The sequence below is a fragment of the Somniosus microcephalus genome, chromosome 3, assembly GCF_052327205.1.
Source record: "Somniosus microcephalus isolate GS21.2 chromosome 3, FLI_Smic_1.0, whole genome shotgun sequence".
In the NCBI taxonomy this organism is placed as follows: Eukaryota; Metazoa; Chordata; class Chondrichthyes; order Squaliformes; family Somniosidae; genus Somniosus; species Somniosus microcephalus.
In genome coordinates, this window is record NC_140989.1 from 111,789,369 (window position 1) to 111,807,562 (window position 18,194).

General features: G+C 47.4%; 1 protein-coding gene across 2 annotated transcripts in view; it reads left to right on the top strand.

Moving 5' to 3' along the window:
* Positions 1-18,194, top strand: part of ipcef1 (interaction protein for cytohesin exchange factors 1) — a 165,132-nt gene that overhangs the window by 140,783 nt on the left and 6,155 nt on the right. For both annotated transcript variants that reach the window (XM_085981479.1, XM_085981480.1), the window contains exon 10: positions 16,012-16,199. In XM_085981479.1, coding sequence (XP_085837605.1) covers positions 16,012-16,199 — 188 coding nt within the window. The remainder of the gene's footprint in view (positions 1-16,011; positions 16,200-18,194) is intronic.

Sequence of the window (18,194 nt, forward strand, 5' to 3'; positions counted from 1 at the left end):
CTACTTCATGTTTTGCTAAAATTGCCCACTAAGTATAGCTCTTAGCAGAGAGCTCTGTGGGTAGGGGGCAGAGTCCCAACTACAACAACCCAGCAGTTTTGAAGCATATTTGCTTTGTTTGTGAACCTCAGACTAGCACAGGGCATGACATCTAACCAGGCTATTTTCCTGTTCATATTAATTTCATCTGTCAGACATGTATTTTATTTGTTTTGTAAGTCTGCTCCTGTGCCCCTGCTGTGATGTCATAGAGTTTATTTTAATTTTTGACCCCATTTATATGAAAACTTTTAACTTGGAGGAAATTGTAACCCTTCCGGTATCTTTCCGAACCAAATTCACTGCTTCAACCTGAGTTTTCATATGCTGTAGTGCGTTGCTTTAAGTCAGACCTGTGGCAAGTCTTGTGGTTTCCTGGCAATAGAGTTTAACTCAGCGGTATCAGAAGTGTCAAACAATTCTTAACTATTATGTTCCTAGTCTCAGAGTTGAAGGCAGGCATGGCTTGTTAGCAGCTCCACTGGGTGTGCAGTTTAAATTAAACAGCTCTGACATTTGGTAGCCTGAGTAAGCTCCTGTTTATGTGTGTGTGTTTTAAAGGTGCTTTTATATTGCACTAGTGCAGCTGGGTTACCAAAGTACAGCTAGCTGTAAGCCAAGTGTAAAACTGCTAGGACTTGCTAATGCACACTAGTGCAGGTCTTGCACAATATAAAAGCACCTTATGATTGAAAGGAAGTCATTCCTCTTCCAGGATCCGTGTGCCCATATTCTGTGGCCATGTTCTAAATTGTTGATCCCCTAAATCTCAACCAGGAGTTCAACCAAAAGTTAGCAGCATTGTCTTCAGCACTAGATTTAAAATGATAAAGGGATTTGATAGAGTAGAAGCAGAGAAATCCTTTAAGATGCTCCTTAAAACCTACCTATCTGTCCTGATATCTCCTTCTGTGGCTTGGTGTCAAAAATGTTTTTATTGATAACAACAGAAAATGCTGGAAAAACTCAGCAGGCCAGGCAACATCCGTGGAGAGAAATTAGTGTCGATGTTTCGGGTGAACCCTTTTTCAAAACTGGAAAGGAAATGAAATAGATCGAAGGCAGGGCTGCGATAGAACAAAAGTAGTAAAGAGACATTAAGAGGTATTCAAAACCAGACGAGATGGTAATAGGACAGTGGAGACAAAAGACGGCTCAGATTAGGTGTGAAGTGTACTGACAGAAAGAGAGACAGCTGCCATGTGGGAGAGAGAAAAAAAGGAAAGGAGGGGGGGGGGGAGGGAAAACCCAAAACAAAGGGGTGGAAAAAAAAATAAGTAAAAATGTAATAGGGGCCGAGGTTATGATCTGAAATTGTTGAACTCGATATTTAGTCCGGAAGGCTGCAAAGAGCCTAATCGGAAGATGAGGTGCTGTTCCTCGAGTTTACGTTGAGCTTCCGTGGAACAATGCAAGAGGCCAAGGACAGTGAGGTCCGAGTGGGAATGGAGCGGTGAATTAAAATGACAGGCGACCGGAAGCTCGGGGTCACCCTTACGGACTGAACGGAGGTGTTCCGCAAAGCGGTCATCCAATCTGCGTTTGGTCTCCCCAATGTAGAGGAGACCGCATCGTGAGCAGCGAATACAGTATACTAGATTGCAAGAAGTACAAGTAAATCACTGTTTCACCTGGAAGGGGTGTTTGGGGCCCTGGACAGTGGGAAGGGGGGAGGTATAGGGGCAGGTGTTACATCTCCTGCGCTTGCACGGGAAGGTGCCAGGCAAAGGGGAAGGGCTGTTGGGGGTGATAGAGGAGTGGACTAGGGTGTCTCGGAGGGAGCGGTCCCTACGGAACGCTGAAAGGGGAGGGGAGGGGAAGATGCGTTTGGTGGTGGGATCACTTTGGAGGTAGCGGAAATGGCGGAGGATGATCCGTTGAATGTGGATGCTGGTGGGGTGAAAGGTGAGGACAAGGGGAACCCTATCGTGGTTCCGGGAGGGAGGGGCAGGGGTGAGGGCAGAAGTGCGGGAGATAGAAGAACAGACACGGTCGAGGGCCATGTCAACCACGGTAGAGGGGAATCCTCGGTTGAGGAAAAAGGAAGACATGTCAGAAGCACTGGTGTGGAAAGTGGCATCGTCGGAGCAGATGCGGCGGAGACGGAGAAACTGGGAGAATGGAATAGAGTCCTTACAGGAGGCGGGGTGGGAGGAAGTGTAGTCCAGGTAGCTGTGGGAGTCAGTGGGCTTGTAGTGAATGTTGGTCAATAACCTATCCCCAGAGATGGAGACGGAGAAGTCGAGGAAGGGAAGGGAAGAGTCAGAGATGGACCATGTGCAACATAGAAACATAGAAGATAGGAGCAGGAGTAGGCCATTCGGCCCTTCGAGCCTGCTCCGCCATTCAACGAGATCATGGCTGATCATCCAAACCCTAGCACCCGGTCCCTACACCGACAGCCATCCCACCCAAGCCCTATCCCCGTAACCCCACGTATTTAATCCCCCCTAACACTAAGGGCAAATTTTTTTATCATGGCCAATCAACCTAACCCGCACATCTTTGGAGGTGAGGGAAGGGTGGAAATTGGAGGCAAAGTGAATGAAATTGTCTAGTTTGGGGTGAGAGCAGGAAACAGCACTGATACAGTCATCAATGTATCGGAAAGAGGTGAGGGAGGGGACCTGAGTAGGACTGGAACAAAGAGTGTTCCACATATCCCACGAAAAGGCAGGCATAGCTGGGACCCATGCGGGTACCCATAGCAACACCTTTGATTTGGAGGAAATGAGTGGAGTTAAAGGAGAAGTTGTTCAATGTGAGAACAAGTTCAGCCAGGCGGAGGAGGGTGGTGGTGGATGGGGACTGGTCGGGCCTCTGTTCAAGGAAGAAGCGGAGCGCCCTCAGGCCATCCTGGTGGGGGATGGAGGTGTAGAGGGATTGTACGTCCATGGTGAAAAGGAAGCGGTTGGGGCCAGGAAACTGGAAACTGTTAAAGTGGTGGGGGGCGTCCGAAGAGTTGCGGATGTAGGTGGGAAGAGACTGGACAAGGGGAGAAAAGATAGAGTCGAGATAGGAAGAGATAAGTTCCGTGGGGCAAGAACAGGCTGAAACGATGGGTCTACCAGGGCAGTCCTGTTTGTGGATCTTGGGAAGGATTGATATTGTTTGTGGATCTTGGGAAGGATTGTTACTGATATTGCTCTTGTGAAGTGCCTTGGGACGTTTTGCTACATTAATGGCACTATATAAATGCAAGTTGTTGTTGTTGAAAGAATTATTGGGAGGCTAAAGGAGGGTTACAAGGTGGATTCCAGAGCTGAGTCATGAGTAAAGATTGTCTACCCTGGGAGTTTACTTGCTGGTTAGGAGGATATGGGGACATGATAGAAATCTTTGGGGGAGAAATTCATTATAGCGCCATTTTGGGCGCTAACTTTTAAAAGTTGAAAAAATTAGAGCCAGGCACTAATGTTTCTCAACTTTAAAAAAATTTGTTTTTATGCTCCAGGAAGGAAGTGGAGTGATAAATCAAGCGCTGCAGTTCCTTCCTGGAGCACAACAGGCAGCAGGCGGGGCGGTAGGTGTGCAGCACTGCCGCTTGGAAGGCTCCTTCCCTCCCTTAAAGGAAAAGGCCATCGCTGCAGGCTCTGCAAGGAAAAAACTTACCTGGTCCCCGACGGCAGCCGCGATCTGGCCCAATCAGCCCGATGCACTGCAGCAGAGTGCCGGGCTGATCAAGTGCTGGGGAAAGAAGCAGAGAACAAGCATTTGATTATTTTTTTCCCTATCTCTACCAATTTGCCTTTAAGTATCGCCCCCGAAGCGCCCGGCCTCCTGATGAACGCCTCTGCAGCTGCCGTGTTGTCGCCCGGTGATGCTGCAGGGGGCAAAACCAAACTTCAGGTCTGGGGCGCAACCGGAGCGATGCGCCCAGCAATGGCGTCACGATCTCTGGGTGAAGGATATCGGGGCGCAACGCCATACCGCTGCCGCAAACCTCCCGCTGAATTTAACGGGCGGTAAGTGGTTAGCGCCCCGTTATCGCCCCCCGGAGGCGCTAACCAGGCGAATTTCTAGCCCTTTAGATTTTCACGATTATGGAGTATTTGGATCCAAGAAAGTTTTTCTGTCAGACGTAAGATTCCGATTGGGGCACAGTTTAAAGGGTGTCGAAGAAAAATAAGAAATGTAGAACTTTTTATAATATAATGATTGGTTTGTGAAACAGATTACCAGCAGGGGTGATGGAACAGAAAACTGGGGCTGGTTTTAAAGGACTGGATGAATTCCTTTTAGTAAAATTAATACAGAGCTCTTAGTTCTAGAATCACAGTAAGGCTAGATGGAATTACTAGGCTGCTCCTGTCCAAAACATTGTATAAAATGCAGCTTTTAAAATGTTTTATTTTCCTGGATTGTGAACCCCAGACTGGAGGTGGTCAGTCAAGGGTCCACCAGAAAGCACAACATTTAACTTTCTGTGACTGTTCCTGCAAGATACATTATTCTGCACTTTTTATTAAATAATTGCATTGTTTTTTGCCAATGGAATAAAAGTAAATCTTTTTGATAAAATCAAAAGTGTGATGTGGGCTAGAGATTACTGTTGGTAATAATAACGGATTAACACTTAACGTCCCTCTGTTCTCGATTTTAACAGATTAATGCTTCCACTAAATTAGCAGATAGACAAATGTCACAGGAATGCATTAAGCATTAATTTGCTATGATTGGCAACGGTAATCTCCAGCCTCATGTTTGAGGGTTTTAAAATCAGAAAATAGACAAAATGCACAGCAGGTTCATCAGCATCCTAAAGAGGGAAAGACAGGTGTGTTTGGGTGTGATCATCTGCTCATGTCGCTCCAGATTGCCTCTGATGCCAGTCTGAAGTGCTGACCTTAATGTAATGAATTGAACTGCTCCAACAAGCACTTAATCCCTCCCCATGATTTACATCACCCAGGGTGGGACAGCTAAGGAGACATAAAATGGTGAATATCTGGAAGGCAAGATTTGGCACTATTTGTGATTTTATTTACCATAATTTTTTTCAGAAAGACATTGAGGGTGTATTTTGAACAGAAAGTATTCATCCTAGACTTTTCTCTCCCTTTAAGTTTATTAATAGCTCAGTTGTCACAATTATTCAATTATATAAATATATATACAGGAAATTCTCGTTTAAACAGCACCTAAATATCCGGAATTCTCTATTAACCGGCAAAATTCATACTCCGAAAACACCTCAATAACCGGAAATGTTGCCGAGTCAGAGTCCGGGTCTCCCATGGTGGCCGAGTTAGTCAGTGGGGGTAGTTCTCCAAACTGCCACTACTCGGCTTCTTGGCACTGTCAGATGTCCGAACACTTCAATAACAGGAGTCTGACTCTGTTTGTTAAAAATAGCCTCGGTAGATAACCCTCTCCGTCATCCGGAATTTTTAATCAACCGGCACCATCCTGGTCCCGTTGGTGCCGGATACCAGAGAGTTTCCTGTATACATAATTGTTATATTTTTAAAAATAAGTTCACGTTGATATTATTTGCACTGGCAAGGCTGCATTTATTGCCCGTCTGTGTAGTACCCAAGATATTGCATGCATGGTCACATATGGTGTGTTGCCTTCCTGGTGCCAGGGTAAGGGATATCACAGAACAGGTGCAAAACATTCTGCTGGGGGAAGGGGAACAGCCAGAAGTCATGGTTCATGTGGGAACCAACAACATAGGAAGGAAGAAGGTTGAGGTCCTGCAGTCAGAGTTTCAGGAGCTAGGGAGGAAGTTAGAGACCAGGACCTCAAGGGTAGTAACCACTGGATTACTACCAGTGCCATGTGCTAGTGAGTATAGAAGCAGTAAGATAAGACAGGCTAATGCGGACTGTAGAAATGGTGCAGGAGGGAGGGCTTCAGATTCCTGCGGCATTGGGACAAGTTCTGGGGCAGGAGGGACCTGTTCAAGATGGATGGGTTGCACCTCAACAGGGCTGGGACCAATTTCCTTGTGGGGAGGTTAACTAGTGCTGTGATGGAGGGTTTAAACTAATTTGGCAGGGGGAGGAGCACCAAGGTGAAGTATTAGAGAGGAGAAACAAGGTGCACAGAGGATTGAGAGAGACAAACTCCATTAAAATAAAGAGTAGTTCAGAAATGGGAGGGATCAGACGGGGGGGAAAGCAAAGGCAAACTAGGATGGGTTTGGAGTGCAAGTGTGTAAATGCACGGAGCGTGGTAAATAAGGTTGGTGAGCTGCAGGTACAAATTGCCACATTGGATTATGATATAGTGGCAATAACAGATATTAGGCTCACAATACAGTAGAGAACCAGCTGAATACAGAAAGTACATGATATACCTATCAATTCATCCAATGAAAAGCGACGAGTTAAGAAAGTAACTATAGGTTTTTATTGGCTAAATAACAGAGCCCACCCTCGTGGGTGATCGGATCCAACAAGGAGGAATACCAGCCAGTCGACCACCTTTATACCTGGGCAGGTAGGTGGAGCCATGGGCGGAGTCAGCAGTGTTCAGCCCAGGTATAACAGCGTGACAAGAGGCGACCTCGTATAGTGATACAACAGTGTGAACAGTGATAACGATATAACAGTGATAACTAGTGTAACGATAGTGAACGACAAAAGTGGTTTACCACATTCACCCCTTGTTTAGATTTGAGTCCGGCGGGGTGAAGTGTACTACCAGTTCTGGTAAGTCAGTCTGTCCGGAGGCGCCTCGTAAGCCTTTCTGATCGTCGCAGCGGCGGTGTTGCATTCTCCGGTGTTGATGCTGGTGTCTGCGTGGTCGGCGAAGGCTCGTGGGGTTCCGGCATGCCGTCTACCTGAGCTGGAATTGGGGGGGGGGGGTGGGGTAAAGGTGGTGTCTCCGGAATGCCCGAGGGTGCGAGGTCCCGTAAGGAGACTGTGTCCTCCCGCCCGTCTGGGTAAGCCACATAGGCGTACTGGGAGTTGGCGTGCAGGAGGTTCACCTTCTCGACCAGGGGGTCCGTTTTATGGGCCCTCACGTGCTTTCGCAGCAGGACGGGCCCCGGGGAGGTCAGCCAGGTTGGTAGTGTGGTTCCCGTAGTCGACTTCCTGGGGAAAACGAACATTCGTTCATGGGGGGTGGCGTTAATGGCCGTGCAGAGTAGTGACCGGATGGAATGCAGTGCTGCCGGGAGGACTTCCTGCCAGCGGGAGGTTGGGAGGCCCTTAGACTTTAAGGCTAAGAGGACGGCCTTCCATACCGTCGTGTTCTCTCTTTCCACCTGGCCGTTCCCTCGGGGGTTGTAGCTGGTGGTCCTGCTTGCAGCAATACCTCTCGCTAATAGGAACTGACGGAGTTCCTCGCTCATGAAGGAGGAGCCCCGGTCACTATGTATGTAGTTTGGGAACCCGAACAAGGCGAAGAGGTCGTTCAGGCATTTAATGACCGTGGTACTGGTCATGTCTGGGCAGGGGAAGGCAAAGGGGAAACGGGAGTACTCATCAACGATGTTGAGGAAGTACACATTACGGTCAGAGGACGGGAGGGGCCCCTTAAAGTCGATGCTCAGGCGCTCGAAGGGGCGGGTGGCCTTGATCAGGCTTGCTCTGTCCGGCCTAAAGAAGTGCGGTTTGCACTCTGCACAGGTCTGGCAGTTCCTGGTCATGGTCCTGACCTCCTCGATGGAGTATGGCAGGTTGCGGGCCTTAATGAAGTGGTAAAGTCTGGTGACCCCGGGGTGGCAGAGGTCGTTGTGGAGGGTCTGAAGTCTATCACTTTGCGCGCTGGTGCATGTAATTCGTGACAGAGCATCAGGGGGATCGTTCAGCTTACCTGGCCGGTACAAGATATCATAATCATAGGTGGATAGTTCGATTCTCCACCTCAATATCTTGTCATTCTTGATTTTGCCCCTCAGCTTGTTATTAAACATAAAAGCGACCGAACGCTGGTCGGTGAGGAGGGTAAATCGTTTGCCTGCCAGGTAATGCCTCCAGCGTCGTACCGCCTCCACAATCGCTTGGGCCTCCTTCTCGACCGACGAGTGTCGGATCTCAGGGCCCTGTAGGGTCCTTGAGAAGAAGGCCACTGGTCTCCCCTCCTGGTTAAGGGTAGCGGCTAGGGCGAAGTCGGATGCATCGCTCTCCACTTGGAAGGGGATGGACTCGTCCACTGCGTGCATTGTGGCCTTGGCGATGTCTCCCTTAATGAGGGAGAAGGCTGCGCACGCTTCCTCCGTAAGGGGGAAGGATGTGGACTTCATGAGGGGTCTGGCTTTGTCTGCATAATTGGGCACCCATTGGGCATAGTAGGCGAAGAGCCCCAGGGTTCTCTTCAGAGCCTTTGGACAGTGGGGGAGGGGTAGCTCCATGAGGGGACGCATTCTTTCGGGGTCGGGGCCGATGACTCCGTTCTCTACTACGCAGCCGAAGATGGCAAGGCGCGAGGTGTTAAACACACATTTATCATTATTGTAGGTGAGGTTCAGCCGTTGGGCCGTACGGAGGAATCTCTCCAGATTAACGTCATGGTCCTGCCGGTCGCGGCCGCAGATGGTGACGTTATCTAGGTAGGGGAACGTGGCGTGCAGCCCGTTCTGGTCAACCATCCGGTCCATCTCCCTTTGGAAGACCGAAACCCCGTTGGTGACGCCGAAGGGAACCCTAAGGAAGTGGTAGAGGCGGCTATTCGCCTCGACGGCGGTATACTGGCGGTCCTCAGGGCGGATAGGGAGTTGGTGGTAGGCCGACTTAAGGTCGATGGTAGAGAATACTCGGTATTGTGCGATCTGATTGACCATATCAGATATGCGGGGAAGTGGGTATGCGTCCAGCTGGGTGTACCTGTTTATGGTCTGGCTGTAGTCGATGACCAGGCGGTTCTTATTGCCCGTCTTAACTACCACGACCTGGGCACGCCAGGGGCTGGTGCTCCCTTCGATGATGCCCTCCTTCAGGAGACGCTGCACCTCCGAGCTAATGAAAGCTCTGTCTCCGGCGCTGTACCGCCTGCTCTTGGTCGCGACGGGTTTGCAGTCGGGGGTGAGGTTAGCGAACAGGGAAGGTGGCGGGACTTTGAGGGTGGATAGGCCGCAGGTGTTACGCGGTGGGCGGTTTAAAATCTGTTGGTTGTCGACTGTGAGTGGGGGGAGGGGTCCGCCGTATGCTAGCGTGACGCTTTGGAGGTGGGATTGGAAGTCTAGCCCTAGTAGGACGGCGGCGCATAGCTGGGGGAGGACGAGGAGTTTAAAATTTTTATACTCCGTACCCTTAACCGATAGGGTCACAACACAGTAGCCGCTGATGTCTGTGGCGTGGGATCTCGATGCCATCGAGATCCGGTTGCGCGTTGGCAGGACAGGGAGGGAGTAGTGGCTCACCGTGTCTGGGTGGATGAAACTCTCCGTGCTTCCGCTGTTGAACAGGCAGGTCGTGGCGTGGCCGTTTACTCTGATGTCCATCATTGACTTGGACAGGTGATGCGGGCGGGCTTGGTCCACTGAGATGGAGGCTAGTGTATAGCTGAGCGAGTTACTGTAGTCTGCGGGTGAGGCGGTAGTCGGGTCTAGAGGCACGGTGGCGGTCGAGCGTGGTGGGTAAAATGGCGTCTCCCACGAGGTTGGACAAAATGGCGGAGAAGATGGCTGCCCCCGTAACTCACATGAGGCACTGCTGGTGTCGGTTGCCTGTATCAAAGATGGCCGCCCCATGACTCACATGTGGAGATGCTGGCCTCTGTTGCCTTGAAGGAAGATGGCCGCCCCCACAGCTCGCATGAGGCACTGCTGGCCTCTGATGATCCACCTCTGCAGGCCTTAGCGAAGTGGCCTTTCTTCATGCAGTTTGAGCAGGTAGAGTTCCTGGCTGGGCAGCGCGACCTCGGGTGTTTCGCCTGGCCGCAGAAGAAGCAGCCGGCGGCCCGATCGCGGGGGTCCGATGTCGGAGCCGGTACCGGGGGTGGGGGTCTCGATCGGGTCCGGGACGCCGACGCTGAGGTAGGTCCCAGGGGGGTTGCTGCGGGGGGTATCGCGGTCGGGGTCGGCCCAAGTCCCAGGGTCGCGAGTTACAGTACCTCGAGTATGCCTCGAGGTCCCGATGGGCCACTTCTAGAGAGAGAGCGAGGGCTGCAGCTTTGCCCAGGTCGAGGTCCCTTGCTTCCAGTAGTCGGACCGCAGGCCTTTCACGAAGGCATCGCGGACATTGTCTTCAGTATTTTCTGCCGCCGTTACCGCTTTAAAGTTACAGTCTCTGCCGAGTGCTTGTAGCACCCGTAAAAATTCCTCCACGGGCTCTCCTGGCGGGATCTTAGGAGGTGTCTGGCATACATGGAATTTACCGGGGTTTGGTACTGTCTTTTCAGCCGGTTGATGGTGTCCTCGTATGTTTTAAGGTCCCGGATGAGTGCGAATACTTTAGGGCTCACTTGGGCGTTCAGAACTCTTAGCATCGATTTCTGAGGCACGCCGGATTCTCCCAGGTAGGCTTCAAAGCAGCTCAGCCAGTGTTCGAAGTCAAGGGCTGAGTTTGCTGCCTGTGGGTTTAGGTCCAGGTACGGTGGTCTGAGGGCTCGCAGCCAGGCCGGCTGTTGTAGCTGGGCGTCTGGCTGGTCGTTTGACTGCTCAAGTGTCGACATTTTAAAATTTAGCCAATAAAATTGATATACCTATCAATTCATCCAATGAAAAGCGACGAGTTAAGAAAGTAACTATAGGTTTTTATTGGCTAAATAACAGAGCCCACCCTCGTGGGTGATCGGATCCAACAAGGAGGAATACCAGCCAGTCGACCACCTTTATACCTGGGCAGGTAGGTGGAGCCATGGGCGGAGTCAGCAGTGTTCAGCCCAGGTATAACAGCGTGACAAGAGGCGACCTCGTATAGTGATACAACAGTGTGAACAGTGATAACGATATAACAGTGATAACTATAGTGTAACGATAGTGAACGACAAAAGTGGTTTACCACAGTACAGAGGAGAACCGAAAAAGGAAAAAAGAGAGCAAAGAGAATGTACAAGAATAGATAGTGGGTAACATAAAAGGGAACCCAAAAGTCTTTTGTAAGCATATAAATTGTAACAGGGTAGTCAAAGGAAGAGAGAGGCCGATTAGGGACCAAAAAAAGAGATCATTTTGTGGAAGCAGAGGGCCTCCATAATTGGATAAAAATAAAGAGTAGGTACTTAAAAGGTTGGAGCGCTCAAAGTAGAAAAGTCACCCAGTCTGGATGGGATGCATCTTAGGTTGCTGAGGGAAGTAAGTGTGGAGATAGCAAAGACTTTGGCCACAATCTTCAATCCTCCTTAGATATAAAAGCGGTGCCAGAGGACTAGGTGATTGCAAATACTACACTTCTGTTCAAAAAAGGGGAGAGGGATAAACCCGGCAACTGCAAGCCAGTTAGTCTAACGTCAGTGGTGAAGACAATAATCCGAGGCAAAATTCATTGTCTCTTGGAAAAATATGGGTTAATAAATGAAAGCTAGGATTTTAAAAAGGTAAATCTTGTTTTGACTATCTTGATCAAGTTCTTTGATGAAGTAACAAAGGGTTGATGAGGGTATTGCGGTTGATGTTGTGTACAGTATATGGAGTTTCAGAAGGCGTTTGATAAAGTACCACATAATAGACTTTTTCACAAAATTGAAACCCAAGGGATTAAAGGGGCAGTGGCTACATGGATATGAAATTGTCTACTAGACGGAAAGCAGAGAGTAGAGGTGAACGGTTGTTTTTCACCTGGAGGGAAGTGTACAGTGGTGTTCCCCAGGGGTTGGTATTGGACCTCTGCTGTTTTTGATATACATTAATGACTTGGACTTGGGGGTACAGGGCACAATTTCAAAATTTGCAGATGACAAGAACCTTGGAAGTGTAGTAAACAGGCTGCTGGAATGGGAGGACACATGGCAGATGAAATTCAACATAAAGAAGTGTGAGGTGATACATTTTGGTAGGAAGAATGAGGAGGGACCATACACACGAAATGGTACAATTTTAAAGGGGGTGCAAGAACAGAGAGACCGGGGGTGTGTGTACACAAACCTTTAAAGGTGGCAGGACAGGTTAACAAAGCAGTTAATAAAGCACATGGGATCCTGGGCTTTATAAATAGAGGTATAGAGTACAAAAGCCAGGAAGTTATGCTAAACGTATATAAAAGACTAGTTCGACCCAAGCTGGTGTATTGTGTACAATTTTGGGCTCCACACTTTAGGAAGGACGCGAAGGTTTCAGGGATGAGGGATTACAGTTATGTGGATAAACTAGAGAAGTTGGGGTTATTCTCCTTGGAGCAGAGAAGGGTAAGAGGAGATTTGATAGAGGTGTTTAAAATCATGAAGGGTTAAATAGAGCAAATAAAGAGAAACTGTTTCCGGTAGCTGAAGAGTTGATAACCAGGGGGCACAGTTTTAAGGTGATTGGCAAAAGAACCAGAGGCGACATGAGGAAAAGCTTTTTTACCCAACGAGTGATTAGGATTTGGAATGCACTGCCTGATTGGGTGGTGGACACAGGTTCAATCGTAGCCTTCAAAAGGGAATTGGATAAATACTTGAAGAAAAAATTGCAGGGATATGGGGAAAGAGTGGGACTAATTGGATTGCTCTTCGAAAGAGCTGTCACAGACCTGATAGGCCGAATGGTCTCTTTCTGTAATAAAAACAGAAATCGACCTGAAACGTTAACTCTGTTTCTCTTTCCACAGATGCTGCCTGACCTACTGAGTATTTCCAGTATTTTGTTTTTATTTCAGATTTCCAGCATCTGCAGTATTTTGCTTTTGTATTGGCCTCTTTGTGTTGTACTATTCTATGATTCTATGAATTTTAAATGGGTTACAGGAACAGACACACCTGGGGTGTACGTACACAAATCTTTGAAGGAAGCGAGTTATGCCAAACCTTTATAAATCACTGGTTAGGCCCTAGCTGGAGTAATGTGTCTAATTCTGAGCACTGCACTTTAGAAGGATGTCAAGGACTTAGAGAGGGTGCAGAGAAGAGTAAATTTACTAGAATGGTACCAGAATGCATAACTTCAGTTCCGTGGAGAGACTAGAGATGCTGGGGTTGTTCTGCGTGGAACAGAGAAGGTTAAGGGGAGATTTAATAGAGGAGTTCAAAATTATGAAGGGTTTTGATAGAGTCAATAAGGAGAAACTGTTTCCACTGGCAGGAGGGTCGTTAACCAGAGAACAACGATTTAAGTTAATTGACAAAAGAACCAGAGGAGAAATGTTTTTTACGCGGCGAGTTATGATCTGGAATGGACTGCCTAAAAGGGTGGTGGAAGCAGATTCAGTAATAACTTTCAAAAGGGAATTGGATAAATACTTGAAGGGGAAACATTTGCAGGGCTATGGGGAAAGAGCGGGGGAGTGGGACTAATTGGCCTGCACAGGCACGATGAGCCGAATGGTATTATTCGATGATTCTATGCAGCTGGCTGGATAATGCACATCACATCGACACACACAATCATTTCGACACAGGGTGCCTGGTGCATGATTTGCTGCTGTTTGAATTCAGTAGCAACAAAATATCCAAATTACAGTTTGCTGTCTTATACTGCCCTCTATGAGGCTCTTTTGATATATTCAGCAGTTACTTGTCTCCCTCGGTGGTGTGCACCTCTTGTTTTATGTACATGTTTATGTGGAGGGAGGAGGATGCAGACTGATAATGAGAACTAGTTTTAGTAGAACAGAAAAAAGCTTGTTAAACTTGGAACCAGAAACAAACTGCAGGCAGCACAAATCATAAAGCACAAGAAGCATCTGAAGTCCTCCACACAGCAGGCACAAAGATGTCGGATTCAAAAGTGAATAATATGTTCAATGCTACATGATTAAAGATCGCAAGAAAGCAGCACTCACATGGAGACCCATGCCCTTCATACCTGTGCTCCATTTACATAGAAATACACAGAAGTTACAACACAGAAACTGGCCATTTGGCCCAACCAGTCCCTGTTGACGCGCCTTGTTCCCATATCCCTTTCTGAAGGGGATTGACAGGGTAGATGCCAAGAGGTTGTTTCCCCTGGCTGGAGTGTCTAGAACTAGGGGGCATAGTCTCAGGATAAGGGGTAGGCCATTTAAGACTGAGATGAGGAAGAATTTCTTCACTCAGGGTTGTGAATCTTTGGAATTCTCTGCCTCAGAGGGCTGTGAAGGCTGAGATAGATAGATTTTTGGACTCGAGGGGAACCAAGGGATATGGAGATTGAGTGGGAAAGTGGAGTTGAGGTCGATGATCAGCCATGATCTTATTGAATGGCGGAGCAGGCTCGAGGGGCCGTATGGCCTACTCCTGCTCTTACTTCTTATGTTCTTTACTCATTTTTCTTTACCCAGCTATCTAATCTAATCTTGAATGTTGACATATGCCCTGATATTTATGGGGAGGTGGGGAGGGTGTGGGGAAGCTGAAAACGGCTGAAGAAACCGGCAAGAATTCATTTCCCGCCCGGCAGCAGAACAAATTGGCAGCCAGGGGGGAAAGTCAACGGCAGGAGGCTGCCGAGGGAGACCATTGGGGATGGTCCCCGGCAACCAGGAGGGGTAAGGTAGGCCATTGCGGCATGGGGGGGCGGTGAAGAGAGAGAACATTGGGGTTGGAGGGGGGTGGTCAGCGATTGGGAGGGGGGTATGGAGCGGCCATGATCAGCAGTGAGGAGGCTGAAGGCTTCCTTGAGGGGCCTGGGGGGAAGCACTCCTGCTCCTCCTGGCCCACAAGGAGTGCTGAAAGAGGCACTAATCTTGTGGAGCTGGCAGCTCCCACCTGCCTTTCACTGCCGGGTTTCCTGACCCCTGGGAAACCTGTGCTGCAGCAGTGAATTTCAAATCGGGCTTCTAATTGCATTAGAGTTAGGGTCACGTTTCACGCATTTGATGGTTTAACCCTGCCCTTTCTAATCCATTGTACCATCCAGTCCAATGTTTAATAAAAACATAAGAAATAGGAGCAGGAGTAGGCCATTTGGCCCCTCTAACCTACTCTGCCATTTAATTAAATCATGGCTGATCTGATCTTGGGCTCAGCTCCATTTCCCTGCCCGCTCCCCATAACCCTTCACTCCCTTATTGTTCAAAAATCTGTCTATCTCCACCTTAAATGTATTCAATGACCCAGCCTCCACAGCGCTCTCGGGTAGAGAATTCCACAGATTTACGACCCTTTGAGAGAAGAAATTCCTCCTCATCTCTGTTTTAAATGGGCGACCCCTTATTCTGAAACTCTGCCCCCTAGTTCTAGATTCCCCATGAGGGGAAACATCATCTCTGCATCTACCCTGTCGAGCCCCCTCAGTATCTTATACACTTCAATAAGATCACCTCTCATTCTTCTAAATTCCAATGAGTATAGGCCCAGCCTGCTCAAACTTTCTTCATAAGTCAACTCCTTCATCTCAGGAATCAACCTCGAGAACCTTCTCTGAACTGCCTCCAATGCAAGTATATCCCCCCTTAAATAAGGAGACCAAAACTGTACGCAGTACTCTAGGTGTGGTCTCACCAATACCCTGTACAGTTGTAGCAGGACTTCCCTGCTTTTATACTCCAGGCCCCTTGCAATAAAGGCCAACATTCCATTTGCCTTCCTGATTACTTGCTGTACCTGCATGCTAACTTTTTGTGTTTCATGCACAAGGACCCCCAGGTCCCTCTGTACTGCAGCATTTTGTAATCTCTCTCCATTTAAATAATTTTGCTTTTTTCTTTTTCTTATCAAAGTGGATAACCTCACACTTTCCCACATTATATTCCATCTGCCAAATGTTTGCCAACTCACTTAGCCTGTCTATATCCCTTTGCAGATTCTTTGTGTCCTCTTCACAACTTGCTTTCCCACCTATCTTTAAGATCATTTCAATTACATTTCATTATTTTGTTTTAGTATCACGGTGATTAGTACTATGATTCATGAACTAGAGACTCTTTTCATGAACCCGATATCAATTTAAATGTGCATTTGTGTATTGGTTCATGAAGGTGAGGCATTCATTTGACAGTTGCTTTGCTGTTTGTCTTTAAGAACAACCACAAAATTCTGATGAAATGGAACAGATGTACAAATCCTTAGAGGAAGCCAGTCTTTCACCTATTGGACAACATCGGCCTTCATCGAGAAGGGATTACAGGAGATCCTTCATAAAACGCAGCAAAAATCCTGTTGTCAATGAAAAGTTACACAAATTCAGAGCTTTGAACAGTACTTTAAAGGTATGTATGTATCAGGTTTCTTTTTGTATCTGTTGATAAAACATAATTGCTTTCTATAAGCACTACATAATTAGCAAAGTTGATGGGCTGTTGAAAAATGAATAAGCCAGGCATACTCAGTAAAGCATGAGCACCTTCTCTGAAGGAGTTTGCAGGGGATAATGGTGGGTCTGATAATTCCAGATCGCACCTGATGCCATGGACACCAACAATCCAACATCTCTTGTTCCCTCTCTCTTTGTGACCAGTATGTCCCCTCAAGTATTACACAGGAGGTCATGAACTCCAAATCCCACACAGTGCAGGGCATTGAGGCCAAGCTACCGGGAATATTCTTCAAAAGATCCAAGGCACACTTTTGCATTATAAGGAAGTTTAGCAGATGGCATATGATTAGGCAGGAGTGGAAGGTCAGAAGTTTTATTTTCAAAGTGCTTGTTCTGGTCTAGAAGTGAGCAGCAAATGCAAATTTGCTTTACCAAGCTCCAGCTCCACATGAGAATATAGACCATAGTGATAATTGTTAAATGAGTGAAGACATTGCTGTAAATGGCTGCTGTGCAGATGTTGAGTCTGAAAAATAGCCTGCAAGGATTCCAGTTAGCATAGGAAAATACCCCATTTAAAGTTTGCCCTGAATAAGAAAACCCCCTCCCCACTTGGCAATCTTGTTCTGTGCTTTCTCCTTGGGAACCAGGACTGCCCATGGCCCAGAAAGGTGCTGGTTTTTCAGTGTCAATTACCTATCTGTGAAACACAGTATTTATTCATTTAGCAAAATAACACCACGATTGTAATGTTTGCATATTTTCAGACTTTATTTCATTTTTAACAACGCACAAGAAAATGATTAATGTTGTACAGGGACATTTTGGTTAGATAAAAGCAACCAGATGCTTGAAGCCCTGCATTTTGTCCGTCTCTGTTAGGCAACTGGGGAATTGTAAGAAACAGTTTGGATATTTAGATTGATCAGTTACCCAGGTTAAAATAAAGAATCCATTTCACATCAGCATAATGTCATCCCTGCTTCACTTCAGGGGGGGTAGAAAGAGTGTAAATTAATGATATTGCTCTGAAAGTCCTACTGTTGGAGGTGAGTGGTGTATGCAGTGTATGAGTAACAAGCAGTCTTGACAACTCAATGACAGTGGAGGCTGGTGGAGGAGTAGAGCCAGATGTCATCAGTGTACTTGTGGAATCTGACTCCATGTCTGCGGTGATGTTACCAAGGGGCAGCTTGTAAATGAGGGGAATAACAACAGAAAATGCTGGAAATACTCAGCAGGCCAGGCAGCATCCGTGGAGAGAGAAACAGAGTTAACGTCCCAGACCTGAAACGTTAACTCTGTTTCTCTCTCCATGGATGCTGCCTGGCCTGCTGAGTATTTCCAGCATTTTCTGTTGTTATTTCAGATTTCCAGCATCCGCAGTATTTTGCAATTATATAGGTAAATGAGGGGACCATGAATGGATCCTTGGTGTGTTCCGGAGGTGGTGAGATGAGGAGAGAAGACATTGATGGAGATGTTTTGGCTACAATCAGATAGATATAAGTGAAAACAAGTGATGCCGTTCCACCAAGGTCCTGGAAGATAGCCAGAGGTATCAGCAGTAGCTTTTCCTTCAATATTATAAATTTATTTAAATGATTCTCTCTTTCACCTCCCCATGTCACGTTTGTATCTCCTACTAGTGCTGTTAAAAGGCTTTGATCCCTCCCCCACCCCCAGCATCTGCTGTTCAATTTAAATGCTACTCTGTGAAGAATGTGGCACCAGTTTAAAGGATATATAAGATTTATCCTTCTTTCCCTATTTGTACATCTATATTTACTGATTATGCTGATGGGGTTAGAAGAGGGGTGGGAGGAGGCTCCTGTGGAGCATAAACACCGGCACAGACCAGTTTGGCCTGTTCTTGTGCAGTACATTCTATGTAATTCTGCTAGATTAGAGAGGTTTTCATATTTTTTTAAGGTAATAGAGTGTGTGA